At 38.8% G+C, this 18,940-nt stretch overlaps 2 protein-coding genes across 8 annotated transcripts; one reads left to right on the top strand and one right to left on the bottom strand.

The window, feature by feature from the left end:
• Positions 1-1,283: 1,283 nt before the first annotated feature.
• On the bottom strand, positions 1,284-7,371 carry LOC307116720 (BEN domain-containing protein 6). 2 transcript variants are annotated; one of them, XM_079801055.1, is made up of 7 exons: positions 6,616-7,371; positions 6,399-6,494; positions 5,117-5,182; positions 4,910-5,015; positions 4,569-4,828; positions 3,591-3,777; positions 1,284-3,499 (listed from the first exon to the last, which is right to left on the bottom strand). In XM_079801055.1, the coding sequence occupies exons 1-7, from the start codon at positions 6,700-6,702 to the stop codon at positions 3,318-3,320; spliced, it is 984 nt and encodes a 327-aa protein (XP_079657181.1). In that variant the 5' UTR covers positions 6,703-7,371; the 3' UTR covers positions 1,284-3,317. The 2 variants fall into 2 exon arrangements, with proteins under 2 accessions (XP_079657181.1, XP_079657182.1); XM_079801056.1 differs by having other exon boundaries at positions 1,448-3,499; positions 6,399-6,527; positions 6,616-7,015.
• A 3,225-nt stretch (positions 7,372-10,596) lies between these two features.
• On the top strand, positions 10,597-18,535 carry nfe2l1b (nfe2 like bZIP transcription factor 1b). 6 transcript variants are annotated; one of them, XM_079845661.1, is made up of 6 exons: positions 10,597-10,789; positions 11,709-12,481; positions 13,096-13,323; positions 13,490-13,579; positions 13,970-14,128; positions 14,738-18,535. In XM_079845661.1, the coding sequence occupies exons 2-6, from the start codon at positions 11,930-11,932 to the stop codon at positions 16,109-16,111; spliced, it is 2,403 nt and encodes an 800-aa protein (XP_079701787.1). In that variant the 5' UTR covers positions 10,597-10,789; positions 11,709-11,929; the 3' UTR covers positions 16,112-18,535. The 6 variants fall into 6 exon arrangements, with proteins under 6 accessions (XP_079701787.1, XP_079701790.1, XP_079701789.1 ...); XM_079845663.1 differs by having other exon boundaries at positions 10,602-10,701; XM_079845662.1 differs by lacking the exon at positions 10,597-10,789 and adding an exon at positions 11,142-11,360.
• The last annotated feature ends 405 nt before the right edge of the window (positions 18,536-18,940 follow it).

Raw genomic sequence — 18,940 nt, 5'->3', positions numbered from 1 at the left:
ATAAGCTTTTTATATGTTTTACAATTAGGGAATATGCATTTACGTGATGAAGGCATAAATAGCAAGCTAACTGTAGGCTGTAGTAACTATTGGTAGTGACAGCAACGTGGGACCTGATGCGAATGACGTTAGTAGTTATAATGTTAGGGGAGGGGCCAGGCTCAGTGGCTCCAGTGCGTCATCAAGCTACTGTTTTAGTATAACACAGTTCACAGTCTTTGTAACGTGTTTCAGCAATACATTTCTAACATTTATAATGTGTTTAGAATAGAAACAAATTTTAGAATCGCGTTTACAGCGACTTTAATTTAGTGATTCCTCTGCGTACCACTAGAGGGAGCCTGAGTACCACTAGTGGTACGCGTACCACACTTTGAGAACCACTGCGTTAGAGAACAGACATTACAATTAAAAACTGAACGCGTCTTTTCAAAAAAGTGTGACCGAGCCGAACGAAAGTCACGGCACAAATGCAGCTGGAGTCCGATTTCATTCATCACGAAAGCGCAGAGCGGTTCCAGTCTGCCACGTTTTCAGTTCATGCCTATGGAAGCTTATCTTTCATAGGAATTAATTGAAAAGTTGAAACACTCACTTTGCTCCGCACCACTCCGTTATTAATGCCCGAGCCGAGTGGCAGCGGCCGTGCGCATTTATATTCTGTGAGTGAGATCCCACCCCTATGGGCGGGTTGATAACATGCGGAACTAGCTCCTTCTACTATCTGTAGTCTCTAGCCTCTGGCCAAAAAAATGACGCAAAATCATGATATTTGCGTCATCTGAGGATTTTTTTTCAGAAATAAAATGCATAATTCTCTCATCTCAGGGTGACATGAGGGGGGAAAGTACGATAATTTGAATATAATACTGGGTTTCTACTGATACAAAGCTTAATGCTAATCGCTGAAGTAACCCTTTAAATGGATAATTGAAATATTAAATTGCTGCATTTAACAGGAGAGTTGTAAACAGGACAGGAGTCCAAATTTAGCTGTCACTCAAGCAGGGGTGACTTAAAAGTTTGAAAAAAATACTGGTTTGTAAATGCTGATTAACATATTTACCTTGAAATGTGCTAGATCATTTTCAAACAGTAACTCGTGTTACAAGGTTGAGCTTGATAAAAGCAGTTTATATTTGTAAAACCTGTAGAAAACATGTTTTGACTATCTGGTGGAATTCAGTAAAAGGGTTGCATGCAAAATATGGGGCACATCTAAAAATTTTATTCGATTTTTTAAAAGATTGTTTATTACAATAAACAATGTCATGTAAACAGATGATGATTAACCTATGATGATTTTATTCAAGATATATATCTATATGGTCAAACCTCAGAATAGGAATAGGCCAAAATCACTATTTTAAGGGGGAGATGCAGACAGCTGATACAGTTTACCCTTATTTGTGGTGTTATTTTAAGCAAGCATACCATTTAAAAGTTTGGGATCAGTAAGATTTATTTTAAAGAAATAAATACTTTTCACATTACATGTATAAAAGGTGTTCTTTTGAATGTTCTATTCATTAAATAAATCTAACCTTTTCCACAAAAAATATTAACAGCACAACCGTTTTCAGCACTGATAAGAAGAAATCTGGAGCACCAAATCATATTAGAATTATTTCTGAAGGATCATGTGACAATGAAGTTACGAGTAATGGATGCTGGAATAAATCGCATCATCCTTGGTAAGCATAATAGACTTCTTTCAAAAACATAACCAAGAATGTTTTGAAGGAATTTGAAAGAATTCCATTTGTAGTATTCTTCTAACAGAAATATAGTGAAATATTACAGCATATAGGAATTGCACCACAACTCATACATTTCTCCCGATGCTTTATCACCATATTGTCTGTTTTGCCCTGGGGCAACTGGTTAAATCACATGGCAAAAACACATTATGCTCACACGATTGAGGACCTAATGGACATCTTTGCACACCCCCTACATCTAAGGCAAGGAACAGTGAAGCATTGCAGCTCAATTTCAGACAAGTTTTAAAACACATTGGTATTGTAGACTTTGCGTCATTGATCATGGCGACATTTAACCAAGATAATATCTGTGGCACATTCTCACTTCAGTGGTTTGCAAAACGCACATGCTTTCATTCTTTTGTCTGTCTCCGCCTATCTCCTCCACCGTCTCTGATGAAGCTATGATAAGTAGAGGGTGGCGCTCGGCCCGATCATTGCCTGTGCTATCAATCAGGCCAGACAGACCCCTGTTTACTGACACAGAAGCTTCAAAGAGCAGCCATTACAAAACACTTTGTTTTCCGCCCAGTCGACGAGAGCAGAATAACAAGACAAAGGTCTGAGCATTTATCAAAAATTCCACCGAAACGTCATACTGATGATGAAACGAAGACTAAAACTGTTACCGGGTGACAGACCTAATCTCTTTTTTTTGGGGCCCTAAAAGCTTTTTGCCTTTCATTTATTTGTCAAAAAGTCCCCTCTTCCCTGCAGCGGCCAGATGCTCAGAGGCGATGGCCAGGGTGAGACCCAGACTGCTGTGGCCCAGAAGACTGAGGTTGCCAAGACAACTGGCCCAGCACCCCTGCTGTTGTCACTCTGCCTGTGTCGCTCAGTCATTGATTCTCTCCATCTCACCAGCTCTCCACATGCAGCTTGTATTGTTCTCAATGGCCCTCATTGAGAAGGCATTGTACACGATAATACACCTACCAATTCTCCCACGTCCATTTCATAGTGTCACACATTACTCACCAAAAACCATATTGAGCAAAACCTCTTTTTTAAAACAAAAAACTGTGAAAAGCTAGTATGAATAATCATACCTCACCCGTTTGCGTTTTTGCCATTTAATAACAAAAAACTACATACATAAAGCGGTTGCCGTATAGACAAAAAGGACATCATCAAATAAGAAATACATTGAAAATACAATGTAAATAATGGTCACACTCTATGACTCTCCTTGCACACTGGTACATCCTGAAATCCTACATCTGTTAAATACAAAGTATTAAAAAAAAACAGACGTTCACAGAGACACATCATTAATATCTAAACATCTCGATATCGAAGCGTCAACTGTGCTCGTAGCAGCCAGAGGCCTTTGTGAATGCAACATTTGGATTTATCTGGAATCTCTGATTTGCATTTTCACATCAGTAACGACACAACCACCAGCAGCCGAACGAAGATCATTGTGACTTTCTTTAGAAGACTATTGTCAATGCACATCAATTTCACTGGAGTGCAGGACTTTTAATAGTAAGTAACACCGAATAAGGCTAATTTAATGGAGAACACACAACTGATATCCACTAACTGTATGCTTCAATTCTGCTCGATCATATCTAAGTGGGACTTGGGGCTCGGTAGATTGAGACATCTAGACTCGTATTGGCCTGAGAGCGAAGGTTTCTTCCTCAACCGCTTGGCTTCGTTTTGCAGTTTCTGTCGGATGTAGCCCTTGATCTCTGCGTCGGTCTTAAGAGGAAAGAAATACTGAACAGTTCCTATAAGAGAATTATTTAAGGGAATTAGGTATAATACATTCATATAAGTTAACATTTGAACACCGATCAAAATGACAGAAGAGCATCTTACTCAGGATTGCCTGGACCTCTTCGGTGGGAAGAGCAGGCTTTGGTTGGCCCTTTTTGTTGTAGATGACTCCAGATATGGAGTGAGAAGCCAGGCAATCTCTCTCATAGAGTCCACGGAGCAGGTCGTTGGTCAGTTTTTGGGCAGTGGTGATTGTGTTACACCTCTCCAAAAGATCAGGAGTGATAAACTGAGATGAACATAAAAACAACAACAACTCTATTTTCTGTTCAAATACGGTTGCTGTGCATGTAAACAAAGTAAATTATATTATATTATATATGTACACATACATGCATATTATATATATATATATATATATGATAAAACATGAAAAACACTTATAGTGTGCCTTAATGAACTAAATTATATTAAAGATCAAATCAACTTCAGTATACACACCTTATTGATGATGCATACTATATAGAGGCAAGCAGATGAGCCCAGAATTTGAATACAAACATGCTAAATGTTTAAGCGTTTTCTGTATAATTGTTTTCTATGGAAAAAAAAACATAATGAGAAACCGAGTTGTTAGAAACTGTGTATTCTGGGTTCATCTGCTAGCCTGTACATCATCAATAAGGTGCTTATTGAATTTGGTCTTTTAATATCACTGTCTTAATACATTAGAAAAAAAAAAAAAAAAAATTTACGGACTGCAGCTTTAATGCAAACCTGGTAAAAATAACTGATGGGCAATGGAGGAAATGGAAGTCTCAATGTGTGTGTATGTGTATTTTTATATATATAATATAATTATATATATATATATATATTATATATATATATATATATATATATATATATATATATATATATATATATATATAATATAATATATATATATATATATATATATATATATATATATAAAAAAATAATATATATATATATAAATACACACACCAAATTAAATGGTTGTTTACTGTTAATGTTTATTTGTTGCCCAACACGATCTGACTAACTCATATAGCCTACCTCTGTGAAGAGTCCATCCCTCGGAGCATGATTCTGAGTGGTCTCATGAGGTTTCTGTGGTCCTGGGCCCTGATTCAGCCATTGTCCATTCACAACAGCTGGAGGAGACCGCACATCTGGTATCACGGCATCCGCCTCGACAGGTTCCTCCACCGTGCCTTGAGAAACTGGGGTCCCGAGAGAGGTCCCGTTGTTCCCGTTTGACCACATCTGGGTCTTCTCGATCAGCGTTTCCAGGTTTCTTGCTAGTTTTCCACATGCTGTAGTGAGTAAATTGAATGTAAATATTTGATTTGTGCAATTCAATACATCAAAATACCTAAAAGAAAAACAATATTGACCTGTAAGGCACCTAATTTGCTCCTTCAAGTCCTCCATTTCCCTCTGCATGCATAAGACCATGGCAATGAGCTCCTTCTTCGAATAGGACTGTAAATAATGAGCCTCCTGCCGTCATAAAAGTACACAAGCTCAGGTCTAGAAGCAAAGGTCTCGCAAGCAAACAAGCAAATGTCTTGAATACTGAACACAAGTGACTCTCATCCTACCTCAGACACAGAAGCAGGAGGACTGTCAGTGTAGAGGTCTGCGGAAGAACAATCCAGCTCATTAACCTGTCATGACAAGAAAGAGTCCTAATATTTTCTATTTACTCAGTCAGTTGTCGTTGATAATTATACAACGGTTCATTTCAGTCCTCAAATCTGATTGCATTTGACAACAAGGAACAGGTTTTAAATGTCAGTGTGGATGTTCTCTCATTCCATGACAATTTAGACTGAAGTTACTCTCACACTTCCACTCTAAACAATCCCAGCCCAGCTTTCATACTGTGTTGCGTTGAACTATCAAGTATTAGAACCATTTATGTTGCCGATTGGCGAAGCAGAAATATACAAACTGGCTAATTTTCCGAACGTCAGTTACTGAGGAATCAGTTCACAAGTTCATGCTGATATTTCAGAACAAAAGCAGCTTTAATATTCCTTACCTATTCACGGGCATGGTTAATATCTTGTTACCCTTACAAAAATGTACCATGGTAAGCAGTTTCCACTTAAATGTGAGTCAACGTTATAAATAAAACTGTGGTGACCTACCTGTTGAAAAAACACATCCTAACCTGGTTCAGCTGACCTCCAAGCCGGACTAGCTGAAAAGCGCCCAAAACTCCACTAAAACCATCAAGCCGCCCCACATGGGAGACTAAAGGACCAGCAAACAAAAACTTGGGCTGATTTAAGGCTGTCAGCAAAGTTAGTCACTATTGTATAAAAAATTAAAACAAAGACATTAAAGCTTATATTATTCAAATGAGAAACCATTGTGGTTTCACAACAGACAAGGCTGGAGCAAAGTACCATGGTAAATTTGTTTAAGGGTACCAATAAAATAATTTGAAAAGAAGATGGTTTTAAACTTTGTAAAGTTTCACATTTCAAAACTTTTAACTAGCTGACGTTGTACTTGTAAAATTAAACGGAGTACAGGGCTTCAGTTGTGCAGAGCGCCTGATGAGGTTTCGATCAAATGGTGTATTGTACCATGCTTTACCCCATTGTTCTTCATTAGCGGCCAGGCATGGCCGCCTGCCCTGCCTCACACCACTGCTGCAGGATAGGAAAGCGTTCAATCTATCGCTTTACGGTGCGAAAAGTACAGCAGTAAACCAACAACAGCAAATTATGGGTTGTATTGCGTATAACGCTTTTAACAGCCGACGTGGAGCAACTGTGAGAATCATAAGAGAAATGTTTTGCTGTCCGTCTCCTCAGTCAAAATGCATCAAAAACAACGATTAAACACTAATAATGACGAAAAAGCCCAAACCTTAATGTCTAACTTCTGAAGCCCGGCGTCGGATGAGCTATTTTCTTCTGCTTTCTCTTTGGAGGGATACATTTTTCTTCGTTTCTGTGAACCGTTCTGTAGGACAGTCGGGTTGACATACTAATTATTCTTTTGGGATCAAACATATGCCATTAACAGTTGCAAACAAACAATGAGCCATTAAACACTTAAAACACGTTTCCATCGATCATCTTACACTGAAGCAGTCCGGTTTTTGTTCCTCTTCCTCATCCTCTTCGTTTTCGTAGTCAAGAATTCGCTGCGCTTTTGTTTTCCTTCTCATTTCTCTCCCATTATTTTATTTGCGAGCGAGAAAAAGAGGCTCCACTCTGCATAATGCAGTTGCGCTGGATTAGACTAAAACAACACTATCGCTCTTTCTGAGATTTAGACGCTGCAGGTCTACTACAGATACCGACAACTATGTTCCTAGCGATTATTCTACTTCAGCTCAAATACTTGAGTGAACCCGTGGAAGGACAGCACTTTACCGAGAAATGACAGGGAACACATTTGAGGCAAACGCACCGTAGCGTAACGTGGCACGAGCTTGAGTCCCGTTTAGATTCAATCTAACGGCAGATCCTCACAACAACAGGAAATCCCTTGCATTTTTTTTTTACCATGGTAACCCTAGTTTCCGCCAAAATACCATAGTTACTGCGCTAAAATCGTAATAAATAAACGAGATTCTCTTTCAAACTGTTCAAGAAGCTTTCAACTCTTCATTTATTTTATTAATGAGACTGGTGCCAAACATTAAGTTTGTTACCACAGTGTTATTGTAGTAACAGTAATTATGTTGGCGGAAACTATGGTAACCAAGGTAAATATTTATAAGCGGTGCTCTTATAATAACTCATGTTTCCCCTCGATAATTTACAATATTGTGCGCGGCGCCTATAAACAAAGGGTATTTCCATCGACGGTCTTCTTTACACGTTTACAGAGTATTTAGCCTGATAATTGAGAAAGCTAGATTCGTCATGCAGTTTTAAGAAGTGTTTCCCGAGGCGTCAACAAAATAATTAGTAGGCTACAAAAAGTCTTTGACGTGAGGAAGATCAGTTAGACTTTTTGTGAGAGAGACATTGTAGCTTTAAATAAAAAATATACTAAAAATACCATAATTATAAAGATGTGGTAGTCACACTTTCTTATCATAAATAAAATACATTAAACATGACTAAGGTTCTTGCTCTGTTTAAAGGATGTTGCTTGTTTATGTCTTTCAGTGCCGACACTCTCAGTCGTTTCAGTCAGCTGTGGGAAAGGAATGAACTCAGACAATATTAAGTTCAAGCTTCTTCAAAATGTATGTCCAAGCACGAAAATAGCATGCATTGTAGCTGGCTAATAATCGTCCAATGAGAATAAACATTGCCTCATATAGAGATAAATATGAGAACAACTTTTGAAAATGTTCAATCTTACACACACAGGCTACATATGGTGATTTACTGAATAACTAAAATAAAATAAAAAAACATAAGAGAATAAGGGAGGGAGGATTCCCACACTAGCTCATCCTGTACAATCTTGAAATTCCTTCATGAGAGCCTTTTTTTTTTTTTTTTTTTTTTTACAGAGATCCTGTATTCATTTATGATGTATTTATTTCAGGAAGGAGCTTGTTTCTTGTTTCTGAACATGATTTTAAAGTCCCCTTTGTTCATTTAGAGCTTTATGTATTTTGTAATTATTATAGCCTATATACATTCACATTTCTTAAAGGGATGGTTCACCAAATTTTTTTAATTCTGACATGTCATCCTTTACATTTCTTTGTTCTGCTGTACACAAAGGAAGATATTTGGAAGAATGTGTGTAACCAAGCAGATCTCGTTGACTACCATAGTAGGGGGGAAATACTCAGTGACTGCCGAGATCTGCTTGGTTACAAACATTATTCCAAATATCTTCCTTTGGCTTCAGCAGAACAAATACATTTATACAGGTTTGGAACAACTTGAGTGAATGATGACAGAATTTTCATTTTTTTTGGGTGAACTATCCCTTTAAAATGAGTTTTCAAAGTCGCAAAGAGTCTTAGGCCCGAAATAAACATACATAGATTGATAAGGTGTTGGAAGAACTGCAGTCACACAAACTAATTTCCAAGTATCAGTGTTTCCTATAACAAAGACATCTTTGAAATGTTGTCTGGCTGATCCAGATAACCAAATGAGAGCTTGACGTCTGTCTCCAAATGACATGTCTATTTCCAAGATTTTTCTTCAGTAATCAATTGTAATACTTTCCGCTTTTTCATCAGCAACTCCTGACTATGCAGCATAGCAATATGATGTTTATGAACAACAGTTTTGTTATAAGGCAATGAGCTATGGACAAACTTAAGTTAATTAACCCTCTACGGCAGGCAACAGAAAGTTTTCTTAAGCCCCATGTTCAGTATATGTTTCTTTAAATGATTGGAACCAATTAGAATGGTCAAAAAAGTATCAAAGAAATGTCACTATCAAGCACCATTTGAAGGTGGGACATCCTTTTGTGACGCATGGTCACAGGAGCACATGGTGTGAAAAGAAGGAAAGATTATTTGCTTTAGTAATCCTATTTAAAATGGCATGAACTTTACATAAAAATATGTGTGTGTGTGAAGTTGTAGAAGCCTTTGAAGGTATATTTTGCATGTTCAGAAATTCATTTTGGTTGCCCTGTGCGATAAGGGGTACTTTTCAAGGATGTTTTTGCTGTCAGTTTGTTTGGATGTTATCACATATTATCACATATTAGTGCACAATATAAGCTCTAAATATAGTTGTATTTTTTTATTTTTTTGACACTTTTGTAAAAGATTTGTGATTTTGTATTGCTCTCTGACCCTTGTCTTATGATATGTGAATTAATAATTTTCTCTATGATTTTGTACCATTGTTGCAAAAAAAAAATCACTTTTATCAGTGATAAAAGAGAAAAACTGGAGGCAATTCAATTCTCTTTCCAACAGCCTCTCTCAAGGCTGACTGACGCAAGCATTTGACACATAGAAGCATGTTTTATAGATATCTATTGAAGAACACTTAAGGGTCAAAATAGCTGTATTTCAAAACCCTTCAAGCAAAAAAAAAAAAAAAAAAAAGACAGAGAGAGAGAGAGAGAGAGAGAGAGAGAGAGAGAGAGAGATAGAGAGAGAGAGATAGAGAGAGAGAGAGAGAGAGAGAGAGAGAGAGAGAGAGAGAGAGAGAGAGAATGTTGCGATATTGAGTTGTCTGCCCTATATGGCCTGTCAAACAAATTCAATGAGCGCCATCCAGTGGCTAAAAGTAAATAAATTTTTTTATAGTAAATTACCTAATTAAGTCAAGTTGTTTAAAGTTTTATCATTTAATGAACAATAAATAACACTATTTATTACACTGTCATTTTTTTATGGTTGCTGATTTGTGTGCTTAATAATAGTTGTAATGTTGAAATGTTGATGAAAAGCCTATAATATATTTATATAATTGCAGGTGCCATTAACATTTATATAGTCACTAGTGCACAGAGTGTATAGAGAGTCAACGATGTCAATAATTGTCAATGCCGTAGCCAGGCTATATAGCCTACACACAGAGAAAAAGTGTGTAAAAAAGATGTCATACTGCCCCAGCAACATAAGACATAAGTTACAATTTTGACACCCTTTTTCTCTGTGCATTGTTTTTTTTCTAAACATCGGCAGAAATGTTTAAAAGCTTTGTAGCCAAGACTTTTAAGGTATGTGCCCATAAAGAAATAAACTTTCAAAGATAAGCATACACTGATTCAATGGTGTAAAACGTGACAACTACGTGATAATACTTTTTTGGTATAAAACATGAACCATTCATTATTTTCAACATCATATTTTGTGGGGGCCAGTGTTTTAGTGATTGTCAATAATTTTGTTGTTTTGGGAAGGGAGCCACTTTAGAACATTGCAAATATTACAAAATTAGCATTCCCACGCCACGTTCTGAGCTGATCAAAACAATGGTGGAAAAAACAAAGTGAGGCTAAATAATAGAAGTTAAATAGCCAGCTACACCTCTTAAATTATGTTAGAAAAAAATATATGTGTGCTGTCTTGTTTATTATAGGTTTTGAATACAACGGGGAATTTTGATGAATGATCTCATCCCGTATGTGCACTAGAATATTCTACGCGTGCGCAGTGGCAGCATGTTTCAGCGCCTCAGTTTCAGCCAAGTTGTCGGCAAGAGGAAATTCTGCAAGTCATGGTGGGCCATTCAAAGCGAGAGGGGAGTGACAACCATAGAGACATCTGAGGGAATAAGTGCGTAGTTAGTTAGAAGTGATTAATGACAGTGGCTGTTTATGCATGTGGAGACGTTTTGAGTCATTTGTCAGTAAACTCTTTCTGAGTAAGTATGAAAAAATGACTATTTTGATGCTATGCTAGCGGGCTAAGTTAGCTATAGCTTTCGAAATTGCGAATGTGGGGGTGTGTGTCAGCGTGGCTGCTGCAAATGCACAAGACAGCTTTGCATGACCGAAGGAACTATTTCGAATGGTTAAGTTTAACCATTAGACAGAACTGGGTATTTAATAAAAGTTGTTATTAGTAATTCAATGTCCCGGTAGAACCCCGCCAGGGCCCGCCTCCTTATTGGCTGTTGCTTGGAGAGAAAATGAGTGACAGGCATCTTAGCCAATCAGAGGCTGTTGCGCCACTTGTTGCTAACGTTCTACTGGGCTCTGATAGCGGAAGTGTAAGAGGTCAATACTTCACAGTGCCTGGACAACATTATTTTTAGATGAGGATTTAGAATGGTTAGATGAAAGTAGACAGTGAATACCATTTGGCCGAAGCTCAGTTACCGATCTGCAATTTATTGTTGACAATCATGGGGGATCTCTTTGCGTACTTCTTGTTATTTGAGGTGTTACAGGGATGGATGGATGGATTGATGTAAATGTGGGTGTGATTTTGAGGTGGGTGTATTTGGTGGGAGGTCATGAATGCATTTATGTTTTATGATAAGTTTCATTGTAAGACTGTTAACTGTCACTGTCAAATTGTATTTAGGTTGTGTTTAAAGCAATTCGTTGTGATATTAGATGAGCTTTTGTCAATCCTGATGTGTGTTAACATTAAAATAAAAGTTCATTTACATATCAAGCTAGGCTATGATGCAAGCCTTTCATTGTGATGTTAGATGTTCTTTTAAATTTAATTAAGCTGTAAATGTAATTTTGAAAAGCATCTTTTGTTAATAATTTTAATTGTAAAATAAAATGCTGGAATGATTTTGTATAATTTTTTCTTCTCTTTCTATGCAGGCTGGTCAAACGCTCGAAAATACATGCTTCTAGATATATAAGCTGGATATCATTTGGGAGAAAAAACTTACATCAACGGCAAAAAAGAAGAGGATTTTCTATCGAATACAAGGCTGATCATAACCTAATTGGGTTTGACATTTCTTTGTGTGTGTCATTTTTTTGTTTTTGCTTTTTAGTTCCTTTTTGAGTTTTTTTCTTTTTTGTTCCTTTGCAAAGAAATGCTTTACTTGAAAAAGTACTTCACAGAGGGTCTTATTCAGTTCACTATCCTCCTGAGTCTAATTGGGGTACGGGTGGACTTAGACACTTATTTTAACAGTCAGCTCCCCCCACTCCGTGAGATCATCCTGGGCCCCAGCTCGGCCTACACCCAGACGCAGTTCCACAATCTCCGTAACACCCTGGACGGCTATGGCATCCATCCTAAAAGTGTGGACCTGGACCATTTTTTTGCTACTCGTCGGCTACTGAACCAGGTGCGCTCCCTGGATCATCTGCGTGTGCCCAGCACCGAGCTGAGTGCCTGGCTGGTGCATCGTGACCCTGAGACTGTGGTTTCGGCAACCAGTCAGTCCGGCCCCAGCATTGCCCTGGACAATGGGGGCAGCCTGGAGGACGTGAACAACTCAGAAGCCTCGGCCATGAGAGGGTCTGGCGGTGCTTCTGAGAACACTTACAGCCTCAGCGGAGAGGACAGCCTGGGAGCCGTGGCCCCTGAGGACAGTCAGGAGCAAGGGGAGAGAGAGACCAGCGACGACCTCTCCAAAGAGGTACAGTAGCTGTGTTTTTAGCTTAGCATACTGTAATTAGATTGACATTGGTTTGTATTTGATTTCTTCAAAAAGAGATCAGTGTTATGCTATTAGCTCTAGCTATTAGATTAAGTGCATTGTATAGTGGCTATTATGAGTGTTATATGTGAGCTAGAAGTATTCTTACTCTACATTATGAGTCGTACAATAGTGGCTGGACAGGGTGTGGTCTCATCGGTAGGGCTGTCTATCTCGTAAAGCTGTTTATGTTTTTAGGCTATTAGTAATGTTAACACTACGTGTTCTAGTGATATCACTGCTTTGACATGTCAAACAAACAGTGGACTGAATTAAAAATAGAGATTAGTAGTAGTGTTTTCAGTAGACTCACCCTTTAAATAGAGGTCATCTACTCTTGTGGTTGTCAGGATCTTACAGGATATGTAGCATTTGATTTTTTTGAGAGAGAGAGAAGAGGTTCCTTTGTTATAATTTAATGGACAATTAGACAAAATAATTAGAATAATAGCTGATGTAATCTGCATCATGTCCCTCATTAAATGTAATGATCTGATTATGTTCTGTAATCTTAGCCCTTTAATGACCCTCCCCTTCAATGAATATATTTCTAGGACATTGACCTCATAGACATCCTTTGGAGGCAGGATATTGACCTTGGTGCTGGCCGAGAAGTATTTAACTATAGCAGTCGGCAGAAGGAGAGTGAGGCTGATAAACCTAATGAAGAGAACGAGGAGGCAGGTGGAAGAGAGGAAAGCTGGAGAAATGGACTTAATCTCCAGGCAGTGCAGAGCCAAGCTCATGTTGATGGAGAGACAGGAGAGAGCATACCTGAAGAGGTATGTGCTGGAATATGCTAGGATTACAGGAAGGTGTGAGGAGCACAGCAAGGTTTTGGTTATTAATGCTTGTAGATTATTCAAAAAGGCTAGTAAAGTCAGCTGTAGATGCAAGTGAATTCCTGTCAGCCTTGTAATTACATACATTTTTCTTCGTATTTTCTAGCTTACCAGTCTCGGTGCTCAGACTTCATTATCCCTGCAGGAATGCCTGAGGCTTCTGGAGGCCACCTTTCCATTTGGAGAAGATTCAGAGGTAGTTAAAATTTGCATATTAAAACATGGCATTTTTTTATGTGATTGTCATTTTACATTTCTAAAGTTTAACCATTAGACAGAACTGGGTATTTAATAAAAGTTGTTATTAGTAATTCAATGTCCCGGTAGAACCCCGCCAGGGCCCGCCTCCTTAATGGCTGTTGCGTGGAGAGAAAATGAGTGACAGGCATCTTAGCCAATCAGAGGCTGTTGCGCCACTTGTTGCTAACGTTCTACTGGGCTCTGATAGCGGAAGTGTAAGAGGTCAATACTTCACAGTGCCTGGACAACATTATTTTTAGATGAGGATTTAGAATGGTTAGATGAAAGTAGACAGTGAATAAGGGAGTAGACAGTGATTGTCATTTTACATTTCTACTCTTTTTAGTTCCAGGCCACAGGATCCACCTCACAGCTGAGAGCTCCAACTGAGGAAGCTCCTTCAACATCACAAGGAGTTCCCCTACAAAGCTCTCTGTCGCAGTCTGATACACCACTAGACCTGGAGCAGCAGTGGCAGGACATAATGTCCATTATGGAACTGCAGGTTTGTACATTTATTGCAAGTCGATAGAGGGAATATAAAGTCTTAATTTATGTGTCAGAGACAATGATTACAAGGAGTTTCTATGGTAAAGTTTTTTTAAAAGAAAAAAATCATTTCAATAAAATGAAATTGAGTAAAAATTATTAATGTTTTTCTTAGGTCTTGAATATGTGTACATATCATGAATTATAAATTCACAAATGTCTATCTTTTAAGCTTTTGGGGCATCACATTACACTTTTAAACCTGAATTAACCGTACCTTGTTATAGACAAGTTTAAATGTCTTTTTACTTTTTTTTTTTTTTACTTTGACACAGTGTTATGAGGGTCTGTAGGGTCCTACATGATATGATATAATTTCCTGTTTAATGTTGTTTTTACACATGTTGGTCTTACTGCATGACTTTGTTTTGGCGGTTTTTAAATGTTAATAAGCAGTAACTAAAAATTAATAATACAATATGATGCCTAATCACTAAATAAAGTTGTTTTTCCAGGTATTCCATTTTTTAAATCAGGCATTTTTGTATACTTTTTAGTAAATTAACAGATAGGACAACAACAACAATGAGCAAACCGCATCTAACATTTATTACTTCTTTTTTAGGACATGGAGGTGAACAATACTGCAGTAAACGTCACCATTAATAATGACCCCAATAACAACAATGCCAGCACCACAGAATCGGTCACAATAGAAAGTTTTGGACTCCCACGGTCCACTCTCATTAACCAGGATGTTAGTCTCCACCAGGCTTCGCTTCCCAGCTGCAGCCAGGACTTTCCCACACTCTTCAACCCCGAGTTGGATTCCACTGGTGGACAGCGGCCTACCTTAGTCAGGCTCTCTTCCAGCAACTCCTCCAACATCAATTCAACATTTGGAGCTACTAATTTGACCGGACTCTTTCTTCCACCACCTCTAAACAGTACAACCAACCTAACCACCACTCCAGTACTGCCAGATCCGTTTGCCAGCCTGCTGGAAGAATCTATGCTGGATGAAATTAGCCTGCTAGACCTTGCGATGGAAGAGGGCTTCAGCCAAGCCCAGGCTTCTCAGCTCGAGGATGAGCTCGATTCAGACTCGGGTCTTTCACTGGACTCCAGCCATAGCCCGGCCTCTCCTAGCAACTCCGAGACATCCTGCTCGTCAGCTGCATCATCTTCATCCACCTCTGCTACATTCTCAGAGGAAGGGGCTGTGGGCTATAGTACCGATTCGGAGGCAGCCGCAGCAGAAGCGGAGGAAGGAGCCGTCGGAGGCTACCAACCAGAGTATAGCAAGCTGTGCCGCATGAGCTACCAAGATCCATCACAATTCCATGGCATACCGCAGTTGGAAAGTGTCAATCACAACCACACCTACAATCTACCACTGGCATCACCCTACTCTGAGCGCTCTCAGCTGTCCGCATCCTCCAGCAAGAAAGGCAGAGACAAGCAAATTCAGCAGACGAAGCTCCAGCCACCACAAGACTATATTGACAGGCAGTCGAGCCGTGATGAACGTAGGGCAAGGGCCATGGACATCCCATTCTCCAATGAAAAGATCATCAACCTCCCCGTTGAGGAGTTCAACGAGCTTCTGGCCAAGCACCATCTCAACGAGGACCAGCTCTCCCTCATTCGCGACATCCGCCGCCGCGGAAAGAACAAAATGGCAGCGCAGAACTGCCGCAAACGCAAGCTAGACACCATCCTCAACCTCGAGCAGGGTGTGCAAGACCTGCAACGTGAAAAGGCTCAGCTGCTGAAGGAGAAGATGGAGTACGATAAGTGCATCAGACAGACGAAGCAGAAGGTTCAGAGCCTATCCCGGGAATTGTTTGCACAGCTGCGGGACGAGGAAGGCAGACCCTACTCGGCCAGCGAGTACTGTCTGCAGTACGGCCCAGATGGTGTTCTCCTCATGCATCGTAACATGACCACAGAACAAAGCACCAAGCCTGAAAAAAAGCAGAAGGACAAAAAGAAGTGAGGAGCTCGAACTGCTGCCCTTTTATTTTTTCGCAAAGGCACTACCATACAAAGTATTTTGAAAGGCTAAGGAAGCCTTTTTCTTTGAAACGATTCTATGGAGGCGAAGAAAATTGCATCATTGATTACTCTTCCTGCATTGGGTTTTCTTTGTTCCTTTTCGGTTCAGAAGTTTTCTCTTGAAAGCAGCATTAAAGCAGACGTGCTTTATGTAGTACTGATATCTCATTGATTTACGGAAAGATATGAGCGAAGGGATACTTTCAGATGCCAACTGAAGGAACTGTCAAGGAACGTGAAGTCATGGAGGACACCAACAAGATGTTCTTAATTGAAAGAACTGTTCGGTAATGCTCCCAAAAATGTAGTCGATGACAAAAATACACCATATTAAGATGATGTTGACTGTGAGGATGCAAAAGTTGTTACATTTTCAGCATTAGCCCATGCTGTATTTGTGAAATTGTGATTTCATTGGTCATGGTGGGTGAGGAAGAACCCCTTGATCCTGAGAGATGGTTAAAAAAGAGTCTACTGAATGCTAGAAGTGAAGCCAAAAGAAACTCCAGGCATGCCAATACTAACCAAAGGTTGTGTTGTGCAGTTCTCTTGTTCCCATTACGAATCATACAGGTCACTCCGTGGATCTAAATTCCCGTTTTCACCTGAAAGAACAAAATAAGTCTGTCTTATTGGACAACAAACTCACCTGAAATTTATCTGGAGGGTCAATGCCATTTGCCAAGGAACTTGGACAGCGAAACAAATAGTGCTAAAGAGTGAGTATGAATTTAGCTTTGGCTTTAGGAAAAGCATTGGAGGTACAGATAGAGGATGGATTCACACTGCATTACTAATAAATCCGCTTCTGTACCCCTTTCAGCACTGTAAATCAACACTGTAGTTTGCCTATAAGCTTTTTTCCTCTTCTGCTGGGGAAAGGGTCGCCCAGGCCCTCTTGTCAGCTTTTAATGTTACTCTCTCCCATGTGCATAAACTTTTTAATAAGCCATCAGACATGGACATCGGTGCAGTTTGAATCATGTGTTAGGTCTGGTGTGTGTATACAGGATTAATTGAAACGAACGGATTCATTTGCTTTTAAAGTTCTTGTTTAGCCTTTGTTGCAAGTCATATGCTCTGTTGCTATTGCAACTCATGCCAGTGATTTTTTTTTCCTGTTGTAGTGGAGGAACGTAATGAGGTGATTTTGTTTCAGTTCTACTGTCACCTAAAAAAGGAACAAAATACACAAATAGTAGCAGGCACAGGTCATTCTTACATTCAAACAACAAATTGTAATTTGCTGGGTCAGCTTTAATGTGACGTGAACCTGATTTTTCTTTATTTTACCCAATACACTACTTTTAGTTAAAGTACCTTCTACGAATGGTCTCCTGGCAAATTGAAAAGGTTAAGCTTGTGCCAATAACCAAATGGATCGTGCTTTACTTCAGCCTGAGGACACAGCTGACCTTATACACTGACATATCAGTGAATGGGTAGGAAAAAATACAACTGCTCCAATTTATTGCAAATTTATTCGCCTGACAAAGACCTGTTGGTCGAAACGTTGTAATAAAATGGAGCAGTTATATCAGTGTGCGGACATCACATTGGTTTTTGCTTTAGTTATTTCTTTTGTCCTGCACCTTAGCCCTGTTTGGGTTTGACGATGTGCACACCTTCTTTGTATTTTTGACTTTTAGGAAAAAATACAGTAATTCTGATGTGAATGTCTAATTTATATAATGTTCAACTTCATTCTATTCTGTCAGTCTCTGTCGTTTCCATCTACACTGTTCATAAGGCACCATGAGACACGGTCAGTGTCCGTTTTGGTGCGACATGAATAAATATGCAAGAAAAAGTCATTTTTTTGTCTCGGAAATGGAAAAGAGACTATCTTTATGTTACTGTTACAAATACTTAGCATAGTTCGGGTAGAGACAGTGAAAAAAGATGTGACTCGTTCAATTAGATCAGTGTGTTCTCAAACCTACCCTGTGGACCACAAACACTGCGCATTTTGGATGTCTTCCCTCATCGGACATACCCATTTCAAGTCTAGAAGTCTCTACTAATGAGCTGGTGAGTTAAATCAGGTGTGTTAGATGAGGGAGACATCCTAAATGTGCAGTGGTGGGCATCCCGAGGACAGGTTTTAGAAGTGCTGACTTGAGAATCCCTGTTACAATGTCATAACTACTTGCCATTAAGCACTGTTGTTTTTGTTCGTCTTGTTCGGTTTGTAAATATTTTTGTGTTCTGTATGTCTCGCGTCCTAATTGCTTGGTTTAGCCAGGCCTTTTTGCACTTTCTTTGAATTTGCCTGTTGAGTATTCCTATATGATTTATGTTGAGAGATTTGCTGGCAATCTGGAATTGTTCTTTTATTAATTATAATAAACCTTTGTTTCATTTCCTTGGTTTTCCTTTAAAAAAAAGGCAGAGGATTTGTGATTATAAATGAATGGCAAAAAATAAAATAAAATGGCTAGATTTGGTAATCCCGCAAAAACTCTCATGATAGCTATATAAAAAGTCATTTTGTCTTTTTTGCTGGTGAAGCTAAATTTTACCTTATATCGCTTCTAAGGTTAATACATTTTTTTAAAAATGTAAAATCACAGTTCTTACAGCAATCAATAATCTTGGTTAATATAAATAAATATACTATTATGTAATATAATTATACCATGGTCTGTCTGAATACTCAATTCTGATAGGCACAGGTAGTTCCTGAGCCATTGAAAAACAGTAGTTCCAAGTCAGTTTAATCACTGTTCTATATTAATGTGCTGCTTTCATTGAAGTGCACAGTCACGTC

This window comes from Gobio gobio, assembly GCF_949357685.1.
Source record: "Gobio gobio genome assembly, chromosome: 20".
Lineage (NCBI taxonomy): Eukaryota > Metazoa > Chordata > Actinopteri > Cypriniformes > Gobionidae > Gobio > Gobio gobio.
Note: the sequence above shows the minus strand (reverse complement) of the source record. Positions and strands in the feature narration are given on the sequence as shown.

What these genes read in the sequence shown, in the direction of transcription:
- LOC307116720 (XM_079801055.1), bottom strand. Translation starts at nt 6,702, where the DNA reads ATGAGAAGGAAAACAAAAGCGCAGCGAATTCTTGACTACGAAAACGAA. An exon ending in CTCCTGCTTCTGTGTCTGAG is followed by an intron (nt 5,016 to 5,116) that starts GTAGGATGAGAG and finishes TTATGACGGCAG; the next exon opens with GAGGCTCATTATTTACAGTC. An exon ending in GGGATGGACTCTTCACAGAG is followed by an intron (nt 3,778 to 4,568) that starts GTAGGCTATATG and finishes TGTTCATCTCAG; the next exon opens with TTTATCACTCCTGATCTTTT.
- nfe2l1b (XM_079845661.1), top strand. Translation starts at nt 11,930, where the DNA reads ATGCTTTACTTGAAAAAGTACTTCACAGAGGGTCTTATTCAGTTCACT. An exon ending in GCGACGACCTCTCCAAAGAG is followed by an intron (nt 12,482 to 13,095) that starts GTACAGTAGCTG and finishes ATATATTTCTAG; the next exon opens with GACATTGACCTCATAGACAT. An exon ending in CATTTGGAGAAGATTCAGAG is followed by an intron (nt 13,580 to 13,969) that starts GTAGTTAAAATT and finishes TACTCTTTTTAG; the next exon opens with TTCCAGGCCACAGGATCCAC.